Source organism: Tachypleus tridentatus, chromosome 9 (genome assembly GCF_004210375.1).
Source record: "Tachypleus tridentatus isolate NWPU-2018 chromosome 9, ASM421037v1, whole genome shotgun sequence".
Taxonomy (NCBI): domain Eukaryota; kingdom Metazoa; phylum Arthropoda; class Merostomata; order Xiphosura; family Limulidae; genus Tachypleus; species Tachypleus tridentatus.
In genome coordinates, this window is record NC_134833.1 from 20,797,753 (window position 1) to 20,824,655 (window position 26,903).

The 26,903-nt window shown below is 35.3% G+C and overlaps 1 protein-coding gene across 1 annotated transcript in view; it reads right to left on the reverse strand.

Moving 5' to 3' along the window:
- LOC143224824 (atrial natriuretic peptide receptor 1-like) overlaps positions 1–26,903 on the reverse strand; it is a 167,780-nt gene that overhangs the window by 24,767 nt on the left and 116,110 nt on the right. Inside the window, exons 12-17 of the mRNA XM_076453166.1 lie at positions 26,002–26,073; positions 22,403–22,568; positions 20,704–20,859; positions 16,900–17,068; positions 13,124–13,273; positions 2,671–2,794 (exon numbers count right to left, since the gene is read on the reverse strand). Coding sequence (XP_076309281.1) covers positions 2,671–2,794; positions 13,124–13,273; positions 16,900–17,068; positions 20,704–20,859; positions 22,403–22,568; positions 26,002–26,073 — 837 coding nt within the window. The remainder of the gene's footprint in view (positions 1–2,670; positions 2,795–13,123; positions 13,274–16,899; positions 17,069–20,703; positions 20,860–22,402; positions 22,569–26,001; positions 26,074–26,903) is intronic.

A 26,903-nucleotide genomic window follows, 5' to 3' on the forward strand; every position in this document is an offset into this window, starting at 1 on the left:
GGAAATCATCACGATACAAACTCAGAATTGATTTGTATATAACGGGGTGTATTCTTCAGACCTTAGCGACGGTCATGAGCATTTGCAGATGGGTGGGGGACAAGAGGTCACTCCACCCTTGGAATCTTTGCTGCGGACTCCCGTGAAGACAATTTAATAACTATCATGTTATTTTCATTTCTGGAAGTGAGGGTGCTAATGCTACTTTATAAGCAATAAGAGACTAAGAGACATTTAAACACAAAGAGTAGCTATTCGACTCTGAAACTGCTAATGAAAAGAGTTAACCAAACCACAAACAGCAGAAGGAGGCAAACTGGAAAAGCGCCCAATCTATAAGTGAATTTGGCTTAAAAGTATGTGGCAGCAATCAACAAACGTTTATACGATATGGACAGGGAAAGTATCGCAATCAAGGAACATCATCTAGAGACATGTAAAGTGTTAGATAGGGGATTTCATGACCGAACTTGGTGGTTTACACAAAACTGATGGCACCTTGACTGCTGGCATTTACGTGCATTCAACATCCAATTTCCTAAAAAAAATACGATACATCTGGTGAGTATTCATCTTCAGGGAATACAACGACCTCAGTCATCCAGCAGATGTGGCGAAATGATATATTTTGGTAAGAACTCTTATACAGCACTCACAACTATAGATTGGTATTCTTATGTAACACTCGCAACCACAGACTGGTTCTCTTGCGTAACACTCGCAACCACAGACTAGCACACTCACGTAACACTCGCAACCACAGAGTGGCACACTCATGTATACGTAACACTCACTGGTCTCTACAAAATCTTGATATGAACATTTTCAACGCTACAGGGCTTATTAAAAATATGAAGAGATTAAAAGACAAGCATAACAGGATATATAGATATCAGTTTACAACGTACTCTTATGTAATACTGGGCAGCATGAAAACAACTGTAATGATCTGTGTAAAGCAAAGAACTAGTAACTTGTATAACTTGTTGTTTGTCTTGTATGTGGTAATGTTGTGTAAAGCAAAGAACTAGTAACTTGTATAACTTGTTGTTTGTCTTGTATGTGGTAATGTTGTGTAAAGCAAAGAACTAGTAACTTGTATAACTTGTTGTTTGTCTTGTATGTGGTAATGTTGTGTAAAGCAAAGAACTAGTAACTTGTATAACTTGTTGTTTGTCTTGTATGTGGTAATGTTGTGTAACTTGTTGTTTGTCTTGTAAAGTAAAGCAAAAACTAGTAACTTGTAGAACTTGTTGTTTGTCTTGTATGTAGTAATGTTGTGTAAAGCAAAGAACTAGTATCTTGTATAACTTGTTGTTTGTCTTGTATGTGGTAATGTTGTGTAAAGCAAAGAACTAGTAACTTGTAGAACTTGTTGTTTGTCTTGTATGTTGTAATGTTGTGTAAAGCAAAGAACTAGTATCTTGTATAACTTGTTGTTTGTCTTGTATGTGTTAATGTTGTGTAAAGCAAAGAACTAGTAACTTGTAGAACTTGTTGTTTGTCTTGTATGTGGTAATGTTGTGTAAAGCAAAGAACTAGTATCTTGTATAACTTGTTGTTTGTCTTGTATGTGTTAATGTTGTGTAAAGCAAAGAACTAGTAACTTGTATAACTTGTTGTTTGTCTTGTATGTGGTAATGTTGTGTAAAGCAAAGAACTAGTATCTTGTATAACTTGTTGTTTGTCTTGTATATGGTAATGTTGTGTATCACCAATAAAATCACCATCCAGTTGTCATTATTCATTGTTTATGTGACTTCTGCAAGTGTGTCGCTAGTGTGTTTCTATAGTTATTTCTTTTATTACAGAATAAAACAGCAAGTCAATACCAGAGGTTAAAAAGTATGTGTGCGCGTGTTTTACTTTTAGTAAAGCCACATCGGGCTATCTGCTTTGTATACCGAGGGGAATCGAACCCCTGATTTTTAACATCGTAAATCCGTAGACTTACCGCTGTTCTTTTAAAATATAATGCTGTGAATGAGGGCATGAGCCGCCCCTACCACTATTTTGAGTCGTAGAACCTGAGCCGTTCGACATATGGAGACGTACTGACTGGTACCTTCAATATTTCCCATTTATCGTTGACTTTGGATAATTTTGTGCAGGTCTTATCCTACAACTGAACTGCAGCGTAATTAAATTGTCTACCAATCTGGAATTGTTCATCCAACTAATTCTTTCATGTAAAGTCAGCCTGGCATGGCCAGGGGGTTAAAACTTTCGACTCGTAATTTGAGGATCGCGGGTTCGAATCTCCATCGCACCAAACACGCTCTTCCGTTCACCGGTGGGGGCGTTATAATGTCCGGTCAATCCCACTATTCGTTGGTAAAAGAGTAGCCCAAGAGTTGGCGGTGGGTGGTGATGACTAGCTGCCTTTCCTCTAGTCTTACACTGCTAAATTACGGACGGCTAGCGCAGATAGCCCTCGTGTAGCTTTGCGCAAAATTAAAAAGAAAAAACAACTCCTCCATGTTTTTTGTCAAAATAACCTATCAGAAAATTAAAAGTCACTTTTATGGTAAAACCTTGATACATTTCTTTGTGCAATATAGAATAAAACACAGAGCATTAAAACTATAAACATACAACATCATTCTAAGCAACAGGTCCAATACAGAAAATTTTCCACAGAGTATAATGGGGAAAAAGAAAGCCACTGACCTCCATGGGGGTGCTCTGTGCAGACAGAGAGGTGAAACCCACGATGTCACTGAAGTAGATGGAAACGCTATCATAACTTTCAGCGGTCACTGCTTCTCCTCGGATCAACTGTCTTGCAACTGACCTTGAGCAGAAGGTTTAAATAACATTACATTAAATAACAGTTAACAGGTGTTGATTGTGGTTTAGACTTATATCTTCTATTCTTATATTTGTCAAGTACGGTGTAAAACCTTAAAGTTGAATACCAGGCTCATTTTTCTTAGAATATTTACTTAAGTTTCTCACTTGCCTAAAATTCCAAAGATGTAAAATGTGACCAAGTTTCGAACTACAGGAAGATGAACAACCATTTTAGAAATATCAACATAAGTTTTCATCGTGTAATGGTGATATTCTGTGTATCGTTTTTATTATTTAAAAACAATCGTGATTAATTTTCGTAAATTAAGGCACCCAGTAGGTTAGGACATTCCACTTGTAATCTGAGGATCTCGGGTTCAAATCCCCCTCACGCCAGACATGCTCGCCCTCTCATCCGTGGGGGCTTTGTAATGTTACGGTCGATTCCATTATTCGCTGTTAAAAGAGAAGCCTAAGAGTTGATGGGGGGGTAGTGATGGCTAGCTGCCTTTCCACTAGTCTCACGCTACTAAAATAGAGATGGTTAGCGCAGGTAGCCATCGTGTAGCTTTGAGCGAAATTCAAAAACAAACAAGCACCCCATAGCTCAGTAGTAAAGTCATAACTCTGAAATTAGGGGTTCTATCTCTATGGTGAACAGAGAACGGACAGTCCACTTCTTCGCTATTTATACTATTCGAAATAATTATTTGTTTTTATAGCAAAGTTTCTTTAAGATAACTGCTGTGTCCACCTCGAGGAATCTAACCCCAGAATTTCGCATTGTAAGCCCGTCCCACAAGAGTGCACGAAATAATTAGCACATCGCTTTCATATCGGTAGCTTGGTTTTGTTTTGAATTTCGCGCAGAGCTACACCAAAGTTATCTGCGCTAGCCGCCCCTAATTAGGCAATGTAGGACTGACTGGCAGAAGGACAGCTAGTTATTATCACCCACCGTCAACTCTTGGGCTACTTTTTTACCAACGAATAATGGGATTGACCGTCACATTATAACACCTTGAAAGGATAAGGATAAGATAAGGGAGCTCGAACCCGCGACCCTCAGATTATGAGTCGAGTACCTTAGCCACTTGACCATGTCAGGCCTTATATCGGTAACTCTGTTTAAGAATTGTACGTATATCTCAGGGTTTGTTTTTTTTCTTAACTTGACAAAGTATTGATTCGTTTGTGAACTGGAAACATTGAACGAAAATTAACTCTACACCAGCTGTCGGGAAGCGGTGGACGCGTTGGAAAACTAGTTTCCAAATTAAGATAAAAGAATCGTTCGCAGCATTGAAGCTTGTTTATAATAACTCTTTGTTTACGTACGTTGCACACTTAAAAAAAAAGATTTATTTAAATCTATTCAGGTAGAACTCAATATTCTTTCGTCACGAAAATTGTGACGAAGAGTCACAAAGAACGAGAAAGAAGTTGGTTTGAACCTTACAGAAAATCCGTAAAGAAACCTCTAAAACAGTTGAGACCTAAAAGCGAAAATGCGATAGCGAGCAGTAAGTGTATCTGTGGAATTTAGATTAGTTCTCAAGAGATTACAACAATACACATTTCACGCGCTGCACGGGAGACATTCTTCCGCTCAAAATGAGAATACTTTCATTGTTTAAGGAATGTTCCTGAAGCCACGTGCATGGACTGCAAAGGTGACTTTTTCCAATTAATTTGTGACGGTTTTATCTATTTCCTTCCGTGTTTTTTATCTCTAATCAACTTTATTCAAAACGTGTCTCCTCCAGTCAATTCTAACAATGTTCTTGTACTAGCGACGCAAACTTAGTCATTGTTTTTGTAATTCCGAACAGACATAACAACGTAAGTAGTGGCACTAACTTTCGTAGCTAAAACGCTCGCGGCCTTTGGAAAGTTCTCGTCACAATGCCATAAAGCAGTATGGCATTGTAAAGCTAGTTTGAACACGATTTCGGTACATCAGGGAGGGCCCGGCATGGCCAAGCGTGTTAAGGTGTGCGACTCGTAATCTGAGGGTCGCGGGTTCGCATCCCGGTCGCGCCAAACATGCTCGCCCTTTCAGCCGTGGGGGCGTTATAATGTGACGGTCAATCCCACTATTCGTTGGTAAAAAGAGTAGCCCAAGAGTTGGCGGTGGGTGGTGATGACTAGCTGCCTTCCCTCTAGTCTTACACTGCTAAATTAGGGACGGCTAGCACAGATAGCCCTCGAGTAGCTTTGTGCGAAATTCAAAAACAAACAAACAAACAAACATCAGGGAAACATGTATAGACACTGTTACTGTGGGCGATATGACAGAAAAAAAGGTGTCGAAAACGTAAATAAATTTATTTTTAACCAGTTACAACTTTCTCTAATTAATTAGTATGTGCTATTTCGTAATTGCTTATGTTGTAAAAGTACAGAAAATGGCCATTATTCCCTTCAAAATTTGCTTTTGTGACCTGGATAATGAAATTCAGAAATTAACCTATTTTCTGTGTAAAAATGGGCAAATTTGCACATTTTCATTTACATAAGGTCTGAATAAAACAACATATGAGTCAAGATTTACATGTATTTATACAAAAATGTTTAGAAGTGAGTAGTTTTTCGAGATTTGCGACTGTAATGTAAATCACTTTCAAGTATTAGCTCCCAAATATAGTCTCCCATCATGTTTTTGTTATACGTTCCCAGGTCACAAAAGCAAAGTTTGAAGAGAAAAATAGGTCTTTTCCATTTACTTTAGGCATAAGAAATTGGGAAATAACCCTTTCTGCCCAGGAACAAGAAAAAGTAAAAATTTTGTTACATAATGTAATCTAAGAATGAGATTATGAAAAGCGTACGTTCCTTTATCCATAAACATCAGTTATGGAACTGGAAATTAAAAACTACTACGTTTTGAAAACTTGAAATGTACAAAAACGATAAACAGGTTTAGCCTTAACTTAATAAACCAGGAGGAGACGAGCTTCATACCGCTATACCATCAACTGCTGTAATACAGTTATTAATTCTGCATAGGGCTATACCATCAACTGCTGTAATACAATTATTAATTCTGCATAGGGCAAAACCATCAACTGCTGTAATACAGTTATTAATTCTGCATAGGGCTATACCATCAACTGCTGTAATACAATTATTAATTCTGCATAGGGCTATACCATCAACTGCTGTAATACAATTATTAATTCTGCATAGGGCTATACCATCAACTGCTGTAATACAATTATTAATTCGTGTACACACAGATTATCTAGCATTCCGGTTTGGTATGGTTTTGAATTTTGTGCAAATCAACACGAGGAATAAGGGTAATCAAACCACTGGTTAGGTTAACTCAATGTCTAAGTTAATAAATAAATGAATCATGTGGCACAGAGGTATGTCTGCACATTTATACTGCTAGAAACCGAGTTTCAATAGCCGTGATAGACGGAGCATGTATAGCACATTGTGTAGCTTAATGTTTAATAACAAACAACAAGAAATCAAAAATGAATAAATAAATGTATCTATAGATAATTCGAGCAACAGATAGGTTAATAAAAACAGTATACTTGACCTGGTCAGTTAGCACTTTTAACACTCATTTGACTTTCAGTCTTCAGTGGCACAGCGGAATGTCTGGGGACATACACTGTGTTTAATACCAAGACAACAATACCATTTGACATTTTCTCACTATTGCAATGTCTCTCAGATAACGATGATCTTTCTTTATGTGACAAACTCCCCGTATAAATAATTAAAATAATCGAGGTGATTGACCAAACGCTCCATCATGTCAGTCCTAGTAACTTAATAGTCGACTACTCTGTCGATTATTAAACCAAAACTATAAGCTTAGGGATTACTGGGTGAAGTAATGAACATTTGTATAATATAAGCATAACACAGTTTATTTCAGGTCACCAATGTTTCAAAAAACAAATACGAAATAATCTTTCAACCATCTATGGTTTACTTTCCAACTAATTAATATGTTAATTTAATCCAACTAAGACAGATATTATTTATTACTATGATTGCTTATATATTAAGTAATCTTTCGGGTTTTCTAGTTTTCATGAAACTATATTTAAACAAACAGAATTGTGAAACAATTTGTTGACGTTTAATATTCGAGAAATATTTATTTTTATCATATCGATATTATATTATGATCAAGTGTGTGTGTTTTTCGTATAGCAAAGTTACATCGGGCTATCTGCTGAGCCTACCGAGAAGAATCGAACCCCTGCTTTCAGCGTTGTAAATCCGGAGACTTACCGCACGTACTAGAGGGGGGCGTGATCAAGTATATAACTTAAAACAACATGTTACAATTATACGTAAAACAAAATCATTAAAACAATTATGATGCAAGACTGACGTCAGATCCGATGTTTTTTGATGATAGGGGGTTAGATCCTTTACTCCCTAGTTAATACCTCCATTAAACTAATTTTAGAATTGGCCTCATTATGTGACTCAATGCATCTCCACCCAATTAAGGAAAGCTGGAACCATAACAGATCAACGTTAAATTTATATGCAAAAACGGCTCGTTTGGGTTGAGAAAATATTTTACATAGAAGAGCGAACAACGTTTCGACCTTCTTCGGTCATCGTCAGGTTCACAAAGATATTAACAATACTTCATCAACATCAATAAGTTTCCTCCGTAGAAAACATTATACGCACACACCTAGACAAAAAGCAAAATCAACCACCAACTAAAGTAAATACAGCTCACGAATCAAAAAACCACGAAACCATATACTGCTGTATACCATATATTCCTGACATCAGCAAACAAATAACCAACATTTGGCAAAAATTAGTAACAAAATATGACATTCCAGTTAATACCAAATTTATTCAAAAACCAGGCACAAAACTGAGGTCTATACTATGTAAAAACTACACTGACAAACACCACACCAACATTATTTATAAAATACAATGTGATAACTGCCACGACTTCTATATTGGAGAAACAAGTAGAAAAATGGAAACCAGATTCAAAGAACACAAAAAGTCACCTTCACACGTTGTCGAACACTGCAAGTCAAATAAACACAACATAACCATAGAAAACACTCAAATACTAAATAAAGAAACAAACATAAACAAACGCAAAATTAAAGAAGCCTTACTTATACAACAACTTAAACCCAAAATAAACCAATATAAAGGAACGCCTTTATACCTATATTAATATAATAAAATAAATAAAATTATATATTCAAACATCTAATACCGCCCTCTACATTTCGACACACAGTTACACAACCCCTTTCAAACATGTGGTCAGCTTCCGGTCAGTTACCTCTTTCTTTGTGAACCTGACGATGACCGAAGAAGGTCGAAACGTTGTTCGCTCTTCTATGTAAAATATTTTCTCAACCCAAACGAGCCGTTTTTGCATATAAATTTCTCAACAAGTGGGTTTTTTCTCGACATCACTGAGATCAAGGTTAAGTGTATTAATAACTGCGTGTGTGCGTGTTTTCTTGTAGCAAAGCCACATCGGACTATCTGCTGAGTCCACGGAGGGGAATCGAACCCCTGATTTTAGCATCGTAGGTTCGTAGACTTACTTAAATTTACTTTTTCACTTTTAATTATTTAAAAAAAATAAATTCAAGGACGGCCGATATTCCAAAATAAAAACAATAATTATTTAGCTTTTATTGTGCAAAACCTGTAGGCCTAAGAGCCACTGTAGTGTAAGTGTAGTGCTCAAACTACCATTTTGAACTTTTCCAGTTTATTGATCACTACCGCTATAATGAAAGTTTAATTTCTATAAACCAACTACGAACGGTAATTACTAGGCCTACTTATTTAAAGCCTTTAATGTAAATCAATGCCAAATTTGACGTTTCCTTTTAGAGAAATCCTCGTAAAAGTATTTTTCCGAAACAGCCGAGCTCCTAAATTGATCGAATGAAAAGTTTTGCCACATGATGTTCTGATGTGAACACCAAGCCCCTCTTTTAACAACCCTTGGAGGGTGTACTAGAGGGCGCTTGCCGTGCTGAGTTGATGTCAGTTAAAAAAGTGTAGAAGACATTTCTGTTTTTCGCATAGAAATTTGATGAAGGCTGTTTCCAAATTTTTCTATTAGAATGAGTGTGATTTTGTTTTCTTCAGATGATTATAACTCTCTTCTTCTGAATTATATTTATTTCATAATTTGAATTATTTCATTTCAAAATTCAAGTGTCCATTCAGTAGCATTCTTTAAGGAAAAAATGATTCGTTTATTACAATTATTTACATATCATTCCTTATTTCTGCCTTTGAATTAAGTTGAAATATGAAAAACACTCAGACCGGCATGGCCAGGTGGATTAAGGCGTTCGACTCCCCATCGCACCAAACATGGTCGCACTTTCAGTCATGGAGGCATTATAATGTAACGGTCAATCCCACTATTCGTTGGTAAAAGAGTAGCCCAAGAGTTGGCGGTGGGTGGTGATGACTAGCTGCCTTCTCTCTAGCCTTACACTACTAAATTAAGGAGGGCTAGCACAAATAGCCCTCTTGTAGCTTTGCGCGAAAATTCAAAACAAACCAAATATTTCTAGGGTAAAAAAATTATATATATATATTACTCTCATTGTAGTTATAAGAGTATATTTTAAACTTCAAATAGAACTTGAAACGTACGTACTAACAGTAACTTTTTTTTTTCAAGATGGCAAATTATTCAGAACTATTTTATGGTGCATAAACATGAAATGTCTTCAAGCTGAAAAGAGACAAAAATAACTATTTGTTTCTTTTTCAGATTTATCGTCAAATTTTCGTAAGTTTAAGATTAATGGTCACTTTTTTCCTGTATCGATTAAGTTGTTTATATTCTAAATGAACCAGTTAGTAACATGTAATATTTCACCGGTTTTCTTCTTAAATGCTCTTTTTGTTTGGAGAGAGCTGACTTATAACCATAGTTACCATAATTGTACTATATCCGAACGTAGTTTAATATCTTTCTGTTTATTTGTTGCTGAGCTCAAAGCTACACAATGGACAATCGATTCGCTACCTTCAGTATTATAAGCCCTCAGACCTGCTACTAAGCCACCAGGTGGCCTTAATTTATGAAAAACAAACACAGTTCTTGGATGTTAAAACTATTAATTATTTTCTTCTTATTTAATTTATTTTTAAGCCTATTTTCTTTGAATGATTTAACTGACTTTTCAATCTCTCTGAGGCCTCCATGATTAAACGTTCGGTTTGTTTTGAATTTCGCGCAAACCTACACGAAGGCCATCTGCGCTAGCCGTTCCTAAGTTAACAGTGTAAGACTAGAGGGAAGGCAGCTAGTCATCACCACCCACCGCTAACTCTTGGGCTACTCTTTTACCAACGAATAGTGGGATTGGCCGTCACATTATAACGCCCCCACGGCTGAAAGGGCGAGCATGATTCGTGTGACGGGGATTCGAGCTCGCGTCCCTTGGATTACGCGTCGAGTGCCCTAACACCTGACTATGTCGGGCCGATTAAACCGATTAAACGTTCAAACAAAAACGAATATAGTGCACAGTTAATTGAGCAACTCTATAGTAAACTAAAAACAAATAAAAAACTGACCTTCATATTAAGTTCTTGTTAGCAATAGTGGATGCATTACTGTTGGACTTCCATGTACTTAAGCAGTAGTGGACAATCTACTACTGGACTGTCATGTACTTAAACAATAGTAAGTGTTTTATTACTGGACTACCATGTACTTAAACAATAGTAAGTGTTTTATTACCGGACAACCATGTACTTAAACAATAGTAAGTGTTTTATTACTGGACTACCATGTACTTAAACAATAGTAAGTGTTTTATTACCGGACTACCATGTACTTAAACAATAGTAAGTGTTTTATTACCGGACTACCATGTACTTAAACAATAGTAAGTGTTTTATCACTGGACTACCATGTACTTAAACAATAGTAAGTGTTTTATTACTGGACTACCATGTACTTAAACAATAGTAAGTGTTTTATTACTGGAATATCATGTACTTAAACAATAGTAAGTGTTTTATTATTGGACTACCATGTACTTAAACAATAGTAAGTGTTTTATTACTGGAATATCATGTACTTAAACAATAGTAAGTGTTTTATTATTGGACTACCATGTACTTAAACAATAGTAAGTGTTTTATTATTGGACTACAATGTACTTAAACAATAGTAAGTGTTTTATTACTGGACTACCATGTACTTAAACAATAGTAAGTGTTTTATTACTGGACTACCATGTACTTAAACAATAGTAAGTGTTTTATTACTGGACTGCCATGTACTTAAACAATAGTAAGTGTTTTATTATTGTACTACCATGTACTTAAACAATAGTAAGTGTTTTATTATTGGACTACCATGTACTTAAACAATAGTAAGTGTTTTATTATTGGACTACAATGTACTAAAACAATAGTAAGTGTTTTATTACCGACTACCATGTACTTAAACAATAGTAAGTGTTTTATTACCGGACAACCATGTACTTAAACAATAGTAAGTGTTTTATTACTGGAATATCATGTACTTAAACAATAGTAAGTGTTTTATTACCGACTACCATGTACTTAAACAATAGTAAGTGTTTTATTACCGGACTACCATGTACTTAAACAATAGTAAGTGTTTTATTACTGGAATATCATGTACTTAAACAATAGTACGTGTTTTATTATTGGACTACCATGTACTTAAACAATAGTAAGTGTTTTATTATTGACTACCATGTACTTAAACAATAGTAAGCGTTTTATTATTGGACTACCATGTACTTAAACAATAGTAAGTGTTTTATTATTGGACTACAATGTACTTAAACAATAGTAAGTGTTTTATTACCGGACAACCATGTACTTAAACAATAGTAAGTGTTTTATTACTGGAATATCATGTACTTAAACAATAGTAAGTGTTTTATTACCGACTACTATGTACTTAAACAATAGTAAGTGTTTTATTACCGGACTACCATGTACTTAAACAATAGTAAGTGTTTTATTACTGGAATATCATGTACTTAAACAATAGTACGTGTTTTATTATTGGACTACCATGTACTTAAACAATAGTAAGTGTTTTATTATTGGACTACCATGTACTTAAACAATAGTAAGTGTTTTATTATTGGACTACCATGTACTTAAACAATAGTAAGTGTTTTATTATTGGACTACCATGTACTTAAACAATAGTAAGTGTTTTATTATTGGACTACAATGTACTTAAACGATAGTAAGTGTTTTATTATTGGACTACCCTGTTCAATTACTTGTACTCGATACAAAACAAATAGTTTATGGAGTAGTTTTACAGATAGAAAGAAACAGTTAATAGATGTAATAAGTGAGACACTAGTGTTAACGTAAGATATAACAAGATGAAACATTGAAGCGACCCAGTTTACAGAGTACAGGTAGCTCATTATGCAGCTGAACATTTAGAAAATAACCACAATTTCAGCTCTTAGATAATGGAGGAGGGGGCCTATCAAAACTATTAAAATTTAAAGTCAAGTAGCACCCTATTGGTACATCGGTATGTTTGCGGACTTACAACGCTAGAATCTGGGTTTCGATATCTGTGGTGAACAGAGCACAGATAGCCCATTCTGTTGCTTTGTGCTCAACTTCAAAACAAACAAAGTATAGTTAAGTTGAAACATTTGTTTTTCAAAGTATTGCTCATACAATGTTAATTATAACTATACTGAACTGAGGGGGAGGCGCTTACTTTGTTTTCAAAACCAAACACAGACACAAGCGCTTTGTCACATGACTTCAATGCATGTTCGTCAAATAGTAGAACATTCATTCTACAGGGTGTTCTGAAAGTCACTGTGCAGTTTTGTAATTATATAAACATATAAATATATAAGTCCGGATTTACAACGCTAAAATCAGGGGTTCGATTCCCCTCGGTGGGCTGAGCAGATAGCCTTTGTGGCTTTGCTAAAAGAAAACACACACACAAATATATAAGTTCACAGTGACTTTTCGAACACCCTGTATGTCTTACTATGCCAGATAAGTATTCCAAATTAAAAGAATTGAGGCTGTCAAATTATTCTAATAATTTTTAACTGAAAACAACACCACTAAAAAGATAATTAATATTTCGAATTTTCTTCCAAAGACACATGTCATGCAAGCCCACTGGTAAATTTCTTGCCATTTGACTTCACGGTTCGAGCTACTTCAACGTTCCGAGCAATGAGCTAAAATTAATCGCTCTACATAGCCTTCTCTTCATTTCTGTCGATTACATTAATATGCCTCAAACAGAGTGTCTCTCAAAGTGGTTAGCAAATACAGAACGTACTTTGGTAAAAGTTGGTAGAGCAGGTCTTCCGCTTTTCGTTTCTCTTCCAGATAATTAGCTGTGCGTTCTTCCACGAGAGACTCCAGATTGTTGGCGTATTGCTCCATCCGGGAGAGAAGGTTATCCAGAATGTTAGAACTTGCGTTTTCCCTGGAAAATTAGTAAACAAAAAAGGTTTAAAGATTATTTCCACTTTATAAATGTTAAGTAACAAACATGTTTGTGATAAATGAAACAATGAAAAATTGCAATGTACTGAAAATACCTGATATTTTGCAAATTCATTTATTATACCTTAAAATCAAGTTAAATATACATATATGAACACAAAATCTATATATCAAATTAATAGGATCAGTCTATATAACACATGGCCTGTACATCAAACTTATGGTATCAATCACAATTCCATATAAACATGAACACATGGCCACCAACATATCAAACTAATAGCGTCAGTCAAACTTCCATATATACATATGTACACATGACCTGTACTTCAAATCAGCAACATCATTTACAACTTCATATATACACCTATGTATGTACACATGACCTATATATATATCACGTGTCATTAGTCTCAAGTCAGTCTAATGTCCGCTCATGACATGCTCAGAAAACAACGAACTTTTTTATTCACTAAAGCACGCAACATGAGGTTATATTCAGAGTTTAGGGTGTGGACAGACAACATGGACATCCAATACGGACTCCGATGAGTGCAGTGTTCCAAAGTATCATCACTCCAGTTCAATAAGTTATACACTAGTTGTTTCTAACCAAATTACAACTGCTTTAATAACTTCAGTCTTCTTCTGAAATCGTTTTCTGTGGAGACTTCAAGTCACAGGGCACTAGGTTAGGGCTGTATGCAGGCTGAATAAAGGCTAACCCTTCAAACCTCCGCTATACACTTATCATACTGCGAGTAATACGGGGCTTGGCATTATCACACAGCAAAAGGATATCGACCAATTAACGCGATCCTTCATCAGCCATTTATTTGTTTGTTACCAATCGTCACGGACGAATTAATTTTGGTCCCACCTTCGGAATTTTTGAAAGTTTGTTTTGTTTTTGAATTTCGCGCAAAGCCACACGAGGGCTATCTGCACTAGCCGTCCCTAATTTAGCAGTGTAAGACTAGAGGGAAGGCAGCTAGTCATCACCACCCACCGCCAATTCTTGGTCTACTCTTTAACCAACGAATAGTGGGATTGAACGTCACATTATAACGCTCTCACGGCTGAAAGGGCGAGCATGTTTGGTGAAAGAAATGTCATCATCACCCTGTATTCCCAGGTGGTCACCCTCCCAAGTACGAATTTTTGAAATGGTTAAGAACAGACCTATCAGTATAACAGTCCACGCTTATGTGAGAGCAGCAGTGATAAGCCGTTATTATATTGTTTATAAAAACGAGTGGCTGGTGATTTGTTTGTTTGTTGGATTTCGTGCAAAATTTTACAAGGGTTATGTGCGCTAGCTGTTCCCTAATTGTTTTCAATATGACAGACTAGATGGAAGGCAGCCAGTCAACACCATCCACAGTTAACCCTTGAACTTCTCGTGTTAAATCATATAGTGGGATTTGACCGTCACTTTTATAACGCACAAATGGCACCAAAGCGTTGAGTGCGATTTTTATTTTGACGAAAACGGGACGCGAGTCATGAATTTTCAACTGAACCGTCCAGCATATGCCCAGTTTACCTGACTGCACATTGCGCACTTTAAGTGAGTTACTTCTCTAGCGTCACCCTTAAAATGTATGTACCATTCAAGGGGTAATGACATAAAGTTATGTTCTAATTCCAGGTGCGAAAGTGTTATTTTCACTTGTTATACAATAACTAAGTGGTTATCGTACACAAGTCAAAATATGTTATTTTCAGACTATCCAACTTAAAAACGTTTCTTTTCTATTAATGAATGTTTCCAATGGCTATGGATTAACCCTGGTAGCTTATAAATCAGAGTTTCATCTTTACGGTGACAACAGAGAACAATGATTACTGTGCATCTTTGTGCTTATAAATTAACACTCTAATCATTCCATGTTGCGATTTTTTATTTAAAATCTTAGGACTAGGGTGTGAAAGTAACGTTCAGATTTTCAATATAACACTAACTCCAGTCATGAAAAACACTAACTCCAGTCATGAAGAACACTAACTCCAGTCATGAAAAACACTAACTCCAGTCATGAAAAACACTAACTCCAGTCATGAAAACACTAACTCCAGTCATGAAGAACACTAACTCCAGTCATGAAAAACACTAACTCCAGTCATGAAGAACACTAACTCCAGTCATGAAGAACACTAACTCCAGTCATGAAAACACTAACTCCAGTCATGAAAACACTAACTCCAGTCATGAAGAACACTAACTCCAGTCATGAAAACACTAACTCCAGTCATGAAGAACACTAACTCCAGTCATGAAAAACACTAACTCCAGTCATGAAAAACACTAACTCCAGTCATGAAAAACACTAACTCCAGTCATGAAGAACCTAAGTTAAACTATTGAAAGTAGATATACTTATTACGAAATATGGATCGAAAGGATTGACGTTTCTTCTCGTGACGCGGATGAACAGGTTTTGTGCTTTAAGATTAACAAAGCAAACTTTATTTGTTTCTTTTTAACGTTTTCCTCATGTCATTTATTTGTAAACATTATTTCACTGTTTTTCCTTCTCATTGATTTAAAAAATTTCGAAATACCTGGAGAGCCTCATCACATTTTCCCAATTTATTTTACATGTAATAACTTTAACATTTTACCAGAGATTCTAATAATGTATTCTACGTTTTCCTTTTGCCATTCGTTACATCAGTTGGCCTTGATCACTACGATACAATGTAAAAATAAATTAGAACAGAAAAACAAAGAAGGAAAAACGCCTAAGGTTATGATTTACCGACTAATTTTTTTCTAAATATCTGTTTACATTTAAAACTTACAAAATTAATCTCTTTGTAACAGAACGTTAGTAGATGGTTGTTTGTACTTATGCACAGAACCACACAGTGGGCTATCTCTACTCTGCCCACCACGGGTATACAAATCCCGGTTTCAATGGTTGTAATTACTTAAATATATTACGATGTCCTTGTGGAGGAAACCGTCTGTAACAAAAATAGCAGATTATTAACCAAGATAGATCGATGTCATAATGTGATTATAATCCATTGCTTCTCGCCTTGTTGTTAAAATTTGAACCAGTAATCAGTAGGTGTTAAAATACATTTAACTCCACAAGAATGGACCAAATTTAAATATTTTTACCCATCCTGTTCAGTCTAACATTCGTTTAACAAGAACGTGTAGGTGTTGTTGTTTGGTGTTGAGTACCAAAGCTACACAAAAGCCTACCTGTGCTCTGCCCATCACGGGTATCGAAACCCGGTTTCTAGCGGTATAAGTCTGCAAATATACCGCTGTGCCACTTGGGAGGAACAAAACACGTACAAACGTACAAACTTATTTCCATATAAATTTAGTGTGTTTCCTTCTGGCACAGCGGTAAGTCTACGGATTTACAACGATAAATCGGAGGTTCGATTCCCCTCGATGAAAACAGCAGATAGCCCGATGTGACTTTGCTAAAAAAAACATCATATAAGAGAACACACATAAGTTTAGTGTTGTTCCGTTACAGGGTACTATTTAGGTTTAGGTGACTTTACATGGAACTGTATACCTTTCTACTGTCACTGGAAGTACTTAACAGTAGTCTCTAATAACGTACAAGAAGCGCTCACTTGCTCAGTCGCCGAACTATGGATTTGAGATGATCAAAATCTGGTCTTTCCATGGGATCTTCTGCCCAACATCTCCTGATCATTTGAATTACTTCTTCATCATAAAGGTTTTCATCAAGAAACGGGCGAAACGGCGGTTTCCTCTTTTCCTTCACTCGTTCGATAATCTCTGAGAATAAAAACACTTTTCACTCATTAATGTAATTAACTGAATAGTTAATGAACTCCTTTGAGAAAAAAAAATTCACGTGCTGCATAAGATTAGAATAAAGTATCTGATAAAGAATGGAGTTTTCTTCTCTCGTGTATAAACAAAAAATATGTAAAACAACGCGCCAAAAAACACGGAAGTTGACTTAAAGAAAGACAATTAATCGTTTAAAAAACGTATTTTCGTTTTCTGATTCGGCCTACCAAATATATTGTTAATAAGTGAACTTCATGCGTTTATATCTGAATACGCCTTCCAAATTGTATAAATCACCTCAATAATTTTCGAAAATTCGGAGTAAATTTTCTAATAAAACTTAAATTCAAAAATAGACCATTCCAAAAACAACATCTTGTGCCAACTTAAAGTGAACTAACGTCCATCCATTATTTTAATTAATTAAATTTGTTTGTTTTAATTAGTTTGATAGAATTTTCATATTTATTTTATTTCTGTCTCTGAATACATTTCTAACACTAATGTATCTTTAGCTTTAGACAGTTTTCTCTGAATACAGACATAATAAATACACTTTGACGTTTCAACTTATGTTTTAAAAATACGGAGAGTGAAGAAAAAACAATTTATGTTTCTGTTCATTAAAAATTCCATTTAATAGTAACAAGATTGAGCTGCCATCTATTGAGAAAGGTTAGAATTATCTTAAGTAGAAAATTCGCCATTATGGGGAAAAAAGCTAGAGTTAACATGTTATAAGCATTTGCTACTTCTGCTGCCAATAATAATCCATGACATATCATTAAAATGAAAATCTATACGAGGAGTAAAACCAAGAAACTGACTGTCACTATTATGACATACCTTCACGTAAATTGCGGGGAATATTTTGTGGTATCGAACGGCTTTGAACTTGTCTACCAGCTCCAAAATCTAAAGCTCTACCACAACGGTAAGTCTGAGGGTTTTAAAACTAAAACTCTGGTTTTGATACTCGCGATATATATATCAGCAGAAATAGTCCATTTTGTAGCATTGTTTTTAATAACAAACAAACAATTTACCACAGGGTTTTCATATAATGTGTTGTGTTTCTGTCTTCCAGCTATCTTTTTATTATGTTTGGAATCATTTGATGTCTTTCTATCTACTAGCTATCTTTTTATTGCGTGGTGAATCTAAATTTCTATTTCGATAAATGGTAGCCTTGACCTCTTAACCCCAGATTAATTTTAAGCCCTATAGGATGTTGCCTGTGAATATTTATTAAGATTTGTTGTTCATAAACACCTTAGTTATTGTGAGGAACAACGTCACCGCTGTATCCTCCACCAGTTAATTGTTACCTACAGGCGGACAGACAACGTCACCGCTGTATCCTCCACCAGGTAATTGTTGCCTACAGGCGGACAGACAACGTCACCGCTGTATCCTCCACCAGGTAATTGTTGCCTACAGGCGGACAGACAACGTCACCGCTGTATCCTCCACCAGTTAATTGTTACCTACAGGCGGACAGACAACGTCACCGCTGTATCCTCCACCAGGTAATTGTTGCCTACAGGCGGACAGACAACGTCACCGCTGTATCCTCCACCAGGTAATTGTTGCCTACAGGCGGACAGACAACGTCACCGCTGAACCCTCCCCCCACGGTAGCTGTTTGGTTTGTTTTGATTTCGTCACTAGTCGTCACCACTCACCGCCAACTCTTTAGGTACTCTTTTACCAACGAATAGTAGGATTGATCGTCATATTATAACGCCCTCACGGCTAAAAGGGCGAACATGTTTGGTGTGACAGGAATTCGAACCCACGACCGCCGGATAACGAGTCGAGTGCCTTAACCACCTAGTCATGCCGGGCCCGGTAACTGTTGCCTATTGATGGGCGGACAACGCTGTATCCCCTTCCCTAAACCTTCCTGTCCAATATTTGTTTTTGTTAAGAAAAATCTACACAATGAGCTATCTGTGCTTTGCCACTATAGGTATCGAGCCCCAGTTTTTAGCAGAGTAAGCCTGTTGACTTACCGCTGACCCACTGGGAGTGAGAGATAAAAAACGATATCCCAACATATAATTATTTCTGAATGTTTGAACACATCTTCCACTATTCAAATTAACTGTATTTAACCCCGTATTATACTTGCGTTTATTGTGCACTCATAATAAATGCACTTTAATTATCGATTTTAGCTTGCAAAATATGGAACTAAACGCAGAATATTACAATTGTTCATAAAAACCAAAGTAAATAGAGTCAAGAATCTCTTCTTTGTCAAAGGACAGTAACTTTATCGCCCAGTGGCACAGCAGTATGTCTGCGGACTTATAATAATGAAAATCGAGTTTCGATACCCCTGGTGAGCAGAACACAGATAACTCATTGGGTAGCTTTATACTCAAATAAACCATAATGAAGGGCGTTACTTAGTACGTTTACGCATAGTAAAAAGTTTTCTTTTTCTGAACTACAAATGAACCATAATTAAGGGCGTTACTTAATACGTTTACATAGTTCTGTAAAAAGGTTTCTGTTTCTCAACTACAAAAGATCATAATGAAGGGCGTTACTTGGTACGTTTACATAACTCTGTAAAAAGGTTTCTATTTCTCAACTACAAAAGATCATAATGAAGGGCGTTACTTGATACGTTTACATGGTTTTGTAAAAAAATTATATTTTTGTAACTGATTTATTTTTTGTTAACAATATTTGTTTTATGAGATATTGTTCTCGAGTTAACTTTATGATTTTAAATGTTTGCAAACATTTATTTAGTTTCTTGATTTGTACACGAAAAGAGTTCAAACTCCGCACGTGGTGTATGCAATCCAGTCTAACTGGTCTCACTATTATGACATTTTACGTCACAAAATACTTTTATTTGTGTTTCGATAAATGGAAGGAGAATTCATTATAGGTAAAAACTAATTGAAAATTATCTTTAAAAATAATACAATTAGCAGTATTATATGATATATTGATGTTAAGTACACTTCAGAATACTAGAAATCTAAGGTAGTTCAGTGCAAAATATTTTTCGAATCGTATATAAACATAAATTCATTGCGATTGATAGCATATCAAATACACTCCCACAATATGAAGCCAAGGATTGGCTTTCGATAACTATAAGGTATATGTAAGTAACAAGCTGTGAATGAAAAGATAGCATGGATATCATATTTATTGTTAGCCTTATGTGATTTTTAAATAACTCTAAAGTTAGGTAAGCGTACATATAAGGTCACACAACTATATGCATTGATTAGTGACTCTGTGTCATAACGTATAAAATGACGTCAGTTTTTTTTTAAACTGGCCTTTCTTTGTTTCATTTTCAACCGAACAATACATATAAATAATAATTAATTAATTCTCCATACTAATAGAAAAATATTGTTTTCACCGTAACCAATAAGTTGAGAAAACATCCTATTAAACATTTGCAATAAACTGACGTCTTTAACGTTGTTTTCACATATGAACATTTTGCTCTTTGTTTGAGCACAATCATACATACATATACATATAAAATCACTTATTTCGGTCTTCTTCGACCTTAAATATTTACACGTCCGTTATCTAAAGTCAGTGGTTTGTGAAAAAAAACAAAAAACATCATTAACCTTTTGGACTGAGGTCAACCTCCTTCAGATAGAAAGGACCTTGTCTCACAACTACCTCACTTGCGATTATAGCAAATGAATAAACATCTCCTTTCTGTGTGCCCTCTGGTGTTGGATTAGGCATTCTCAATAACTCTGGTGCTGTCCATAGCTTCTCTAAATATTTAAAGATAAATAAGTGAGTGTTATGAAAAACCTTATTTTCAAATGTTTCCGATCATAGTCTTATCGATACACTAACAATAATATCGAATAGCAGAGGAACATATATTTCATCATTATATTTAGGTTTTCGTGAAACTTTGGAATATGATGCTTGTAATGGAAACTTATACGTGGAAGTTTAGTTACATAAAGAATCAGGTAGTGACCTTCACATTTTAGAAAGACGATAATAAACATAGCAAATGAATATATTCTATTGAAAATTAGTTTAAAAATAAAACAAGAAACACAGTGTTTGTGTGTTTTGAATTTCGCGCAAAGCTACTCGAGGGCTATCTGCGCTAGCCGTCCCTAATTTAGCAGTGTAAGACTAGAGGGAAGGCAGCTAGTCATCACCACCCACCGCCAACATTTGGGCTATTCTTTTACCAGCGAATAGTAGGATTGACCGTCACATTGTAACGCCCCCACGCCTGAAAGGGCGAGCATGTTTGGTGCGGCCGGGATTCGAACCCGCGACACTCGCATTAGGAGTCGAATGCCTTAACACGCTTGGCCATGCCGAGCCGGAACACAGTGAGAAAAGTTGTAAACACCACAGTAATAAACACAAAACTACATTAGCTTTAGTGAAATACACTCTTCCAAACATAAAAATAAAATTTACAGATAAGGAACCACATTTCTAATTTTGTTTTGATACAGCATGAGAGCGTATAGTGTAAATGCATAACTCATTTGTCGTCTCAGACGCACAGCGTTACGTCTGCGGACTCACACACACCCCTGGTAAACGGGTTTCGATACCCGTGATGAACAAAGTACACACAGCTCATTGTGTAGCTTAGTAACAAACATAAATACTTTTTTATTATTCCCCACCCTATACCCTCAACAAAAAAAACTTAAACTGTTTTTCTCAACGTTTCACGTGTTATAAAACAAAATATTCAAATTAAATTGTTCTGTCAATTTTTTCTTTTGACTAAAAAAACCCATAGAAATAAAAAACAGAGCAAATAATCTTCAAATTTAAAATATTTATCTCTCTGTTGAAGTACGAAACTAAATCATTATGAAGTACGAAACTAAATCATTATAAACTGAATGATAAAGAAAATAGTTTACGAAATTGAAAGGGAAACAACAATAAATTTGCACGAACAAAATATTTTTCTAATTTGCTTGTTTTGAATTTCGCGCAAAGCTACATGAAGGCTATCTGCGTTAGCCGTCCCTAATGTAACAGCGTAAGACTAGAGGGAAGACAGCTAATCATCACCACCCACCGCTAACTCTTGCGCTACTCTTTTACCAACGAATAGTGGGACAGACGGATACATTATAACGCCCGTGGGACCCTCGGATTACGAGTCGAACACCTTAACCCACTTGGCCATGCCGGGCCACTAATTTGCTTTCAAAACTATTCGACGGAGCGAAATGTGAACTGAATTTAATAATATGAGTTTTAAAACTTTTTTTCAGCGCATTCTGTCTAGAAAATTAAACTTAAATAACAAACTCGTCTTACTTCTCCAGTAGGCGTATGACACTTTGTTTTCATTTTCCTCTGATGTTCTAAGAGCGTGAAGGCCAATATCTGTGATCTTTAAGACAAATCTACTGTCTACCACGCAATTGGACGACTTCAGGTTGCCATGGGAACGAACATCACTGTTGTGAAGATATGCCATTCCCTGTACAGGTCAAGACTGTTGTTACGTGGTTACATTCTTATGCCTTATTACTTCGGTATCTATAAGTAAGCCTAACATAAATGTCCTACGTCAAATCTTAAGCAATAAAATAAACGTGTTATTATAAAGAATTATTTTCGAATGTAATTCGTACATGAACAAAGTATGTGAATGTTATATCAACTTCAAACTAATTCATCTTCATATCGTTTGAAATGTTTTAAAATTTTAAAATAATCTTCTGTTAAAAACAGAAATGAAGAGGCTTCACTGGTTCCCGGTCTAATTTTTATTATGTTAGAAAACAATTTATAAAACCAGGTGTTTGAGTAGCTATTAACTTCTTGTCTATTATTGGCAAACAAACGTTGTTTTTTTTATAAAAATGCATTACAATTAAACTTAACTACAGATCAAAACAAGCTGTCTTCTCACATTAAAACTAAAAATCAACGCGATAACTGATTTGTTATTACATTCTGACTTACAAATATTGTAATCCATTGTTTCATCACTGGGCTATCACTCTCGTTGCTAACGATATTTTCGGCCATAAACCTAATAATAACTCATAATATGCGGCCATATTAGGATAATTAAACCATTCGTAAATCCATATATTTATATACTAAAAACAACAATGCAAAAGAATCTCTATCGTAAAGGTATTAGAATAAAATATAAAAAACTAATAAATTGAATATATTGAATATTCTAACCAAAACTCCTAATAAAAGTAACAGTTAAAAAATACGATAGAGTATATTTCATATACGTCACTTACGGAAAATACAAACGCCAAGGAATAATAAAGTTTTCAAAACTTGAGTTTTGAAACTTATTTATTAAACCATTGGTACGATATCTCTCACGTATGCGTTATGGTAGATAGACACAGAGGACAAACTGGAATAAAGTGAAAGCAAAAGATTGAAACGCCGCTGAATAGTCTGTTTTGTTTTCGAAGTAAATCGATCATATCTTCTCAAGCACAACTCGTTTATGCACTGTTCAACATCTGTTAAACCAGTACAATTCACTAAAACAGCCTAAACTTAAGTGAATAAAATCAGTTCTTTAAAGGTAAAACAAGTGTTTACTCAGGCGAGAAATGTAGAGACTTTCTGTTCTATTCTTTATGAAAGTATATATATATACTAGTTGAAACACATTTTCAACGCGTGGGAGATATGTGCCCCAGAGAGAGATATAAGAGGTCAAACTCGAAAGAAGACCCATTATATCAATCCCATGGGAATCCTTTTATGATACATGTTAGGTTTACTGACAATAGTTTCACCTGTTCGCTAGCCATAAGCGGACACATACACGCACAGAAACACAAAAACTGTCATTATATTATGACCTAGATATATGTACAGTAAGCCTAGTTCGGTTACGTACTTATCTTACAATGTTTATAAGTATAAATATATATATATATAGAGAGAGAATAAGAAATAAAATATTATGAAGACAAAACAATTACTTGCTAGACAAACGTATTTCAATACACAAACATCCTTTTCATAATCTGCTATCCAGTCAGAACATTATTTAAAGTTGGTGCAGGAACTGTGTTTTGTGTTTATTTGATAAGAAATGCAACGTATAATTGAACACGTTTTTTGTAGAAAATGATGCTTAATACATAACTACTCTTCTAGCGTTCCATATTTCAAACACAGTAGTAACTGTACGTCACAACTACGATTATGTATACGAAATAAATTATTTTGAAACATCCTGAAGTTAACCACAAAAATATTAGGTTGTCCAGAAATAAATGTCGTTTTTGAACTGCGAAATTTGGAAGAGTATAAACCAGTGTTGTGAAACGTGCTAAAATCAAAGTAAGTACTATTTGCTTCAACACACTTTTTCCAACGTGTAACGATGCTGTTTATGTCCCTACTGTAGAAATCAGAGTTTCTACGGTCAATGAACTCCTGAAAGCTTCTTCTGCAGCTGCCTGGTTTTGAAAGCGTTTATTGTTCAAAAAGTTGTCAAAGTGCTTGAAAAAATGAAAATATGTAGGAGAAAAGTCTGAAGAATAAAGTGAATAGGGCAGAATTCAATTCGTTCAATTTTTGGAGCGTCACCCTTGACAGGTCTCATGACGGCCGATTTTGTTGATCTTCAGTCAACTCATGCGGAACCCACTTATCCAACTTTATTGTCTTTCCAATCGCAATCAGGTGATTGGCAATGTTTGATTTGCTTGTACCTAGCATTTCTGGAAGCTCACGTCCTGTTGTGTGAGGATCTGTCTCAACTGCTTCCTTTAATGTCTTTTTATCTAAGGATGGCTTCCTTCCATGAAAGTCTTCAAGACTTTCAGCTTCGTGTCGAAACTTTTGGAACCAACACCGAACTATATGTTCAGTGGCAGAACCATGGCCGAATGCCTGGTTGATGTTCCGTGGCTTTTCGTCCAAGTTTTAAGTCGTAGATGAAAATAAGACGGAATGCCTTCTTATCCATGCTGCTTTGGGGGTTGCGAAACTTACTCTCAGTAGAGTTAAAAGAGCAGACAATTAAGACACCTTGTAAGCGACAAACATTGGATTAAACCAAACAACAATAAGTTACACAATATTCTAAGTGTCATCGTGAGGATTCCGACACTTATTTCTGAACAACCTAATAGCTCACTCTCGTGTTATTTTTATCACGGGGTTTTGTTCAGTTTATAATAACGTTTGACAATTTGGAAATAAGTAACACAATAACACGAAACTACGTTATTTTATTCAGTAGGACATGCAACGTTTCACTTTATAGTTTCTTTTATTAGTGTTCCACTAGAACACAAGAATCGAATGCTTTGTACTGTCGGTTACTGGATAGTTATAAAACGAAACATTTAGTGTCTTCTTAAATAAATAAATAAATGATTTTGATGTTTTTATGCTACAATATGAGTTGCAAAAATTAAATGATTATTTTGAACTCAATGAATATTGCATAAGAATACTTGTCAAAATATTTTTAAAATATTTAAAAGAAGCTGAAACCAAGTACAGCCAACTGGCACAGAAGGAATCTTTTGGTATTTTAAGTATTCACTAGTTGGTAAGCCTACTTTTACAGTGTCTTGAAGTATTCTCGTATTTCGAGTATTCACTAGTTGGTAAGCCTACCTTTACAGTATCTTGAAGTATTCTGGTGTTTGGAGTATTCACCAGTTGTTAAGCCTACCTTTACAGTATCTTGAAGTATTCTGGTGTTTGGAGTATTCACCAGTTGGTAATCCTACTTATTCAGTGTCTTGAAGTATTCTGGTGTTTGGAGTATTCACCAGTTGGTAAGCCTACCTTTACAGTGTCTTGAAGTATTCTGGTGTTTGGAGTATTCACCAGTTGGTAATCCTACTTATTCAGTGTCTTGAAGTATTCTGATGTTTGGAGTATTCATTAGTTGGTAAGCCTACCTTTACAGTGTCTTGAAGTAAGGAACAGCGGAACATCCAGTCAAGCTTTATCTCTTCATTTTCTAAAATGTCCTATGAATACCAGTCCTTATATAGACACAAGTAATAGTGAACAAATGGTAGTCAAAAGAACAACTAATGAAAGAGAGAAATCTGTTAACTTTGTTTCACACGACTAATGAGAGAGAGAAACCTGTTAACTTTGTTTCACACAACTAATGAGAGAGAGAAACCTGTTAACTTTGTTTCACACAACTAATGAGAGAGAGAAATCTGTTAATGAATTGCTCTGAACATATTATTTGGTTGAGTTCTTTCAGAACAAACTACGTAAACATATTTTCAACTTGTACTTAAACACAGGTTCGTAAAATAACCCGAATCATGAATAGGCTTAACTGCATAGTGTTAAGTCTGTATAACCAGCTCTTGTTAACTTCTCCTAAACCCTAAACATAAATTGCATCCAGCCCTAACTCAAAAATTCAAATTTGGCAAAACCAATAATAAACATAGCAATTAAGATGGAATTCTTACTTGACACATGTGTCAAATCACAAATAAACACAGTTTAAAAACGTTGTTGTTTAACCTTATATATTATGACACTTAAGAAACTCGCCATTGCTAAATATGTAAATAAAAAAACCTGTTATGCCATAAAGTCAATTATATCATTTTTGCAGTATAAAATGAAAGTAATCTAAATCAGTTTTAGTACAGTAGTAGAATTATTAAGATTCTTGTGTAAGAGATATCGTGAAAAGTATATCATAACCTAAAAATCCACATACTGATTTCAGTCATAACACATTGTTCACGGCATAATTACAATTACTGACATAAAAACATATTTTACGTTTTTACTTAAACCTTCATATTTGCTGCTTACACCTTTTAAA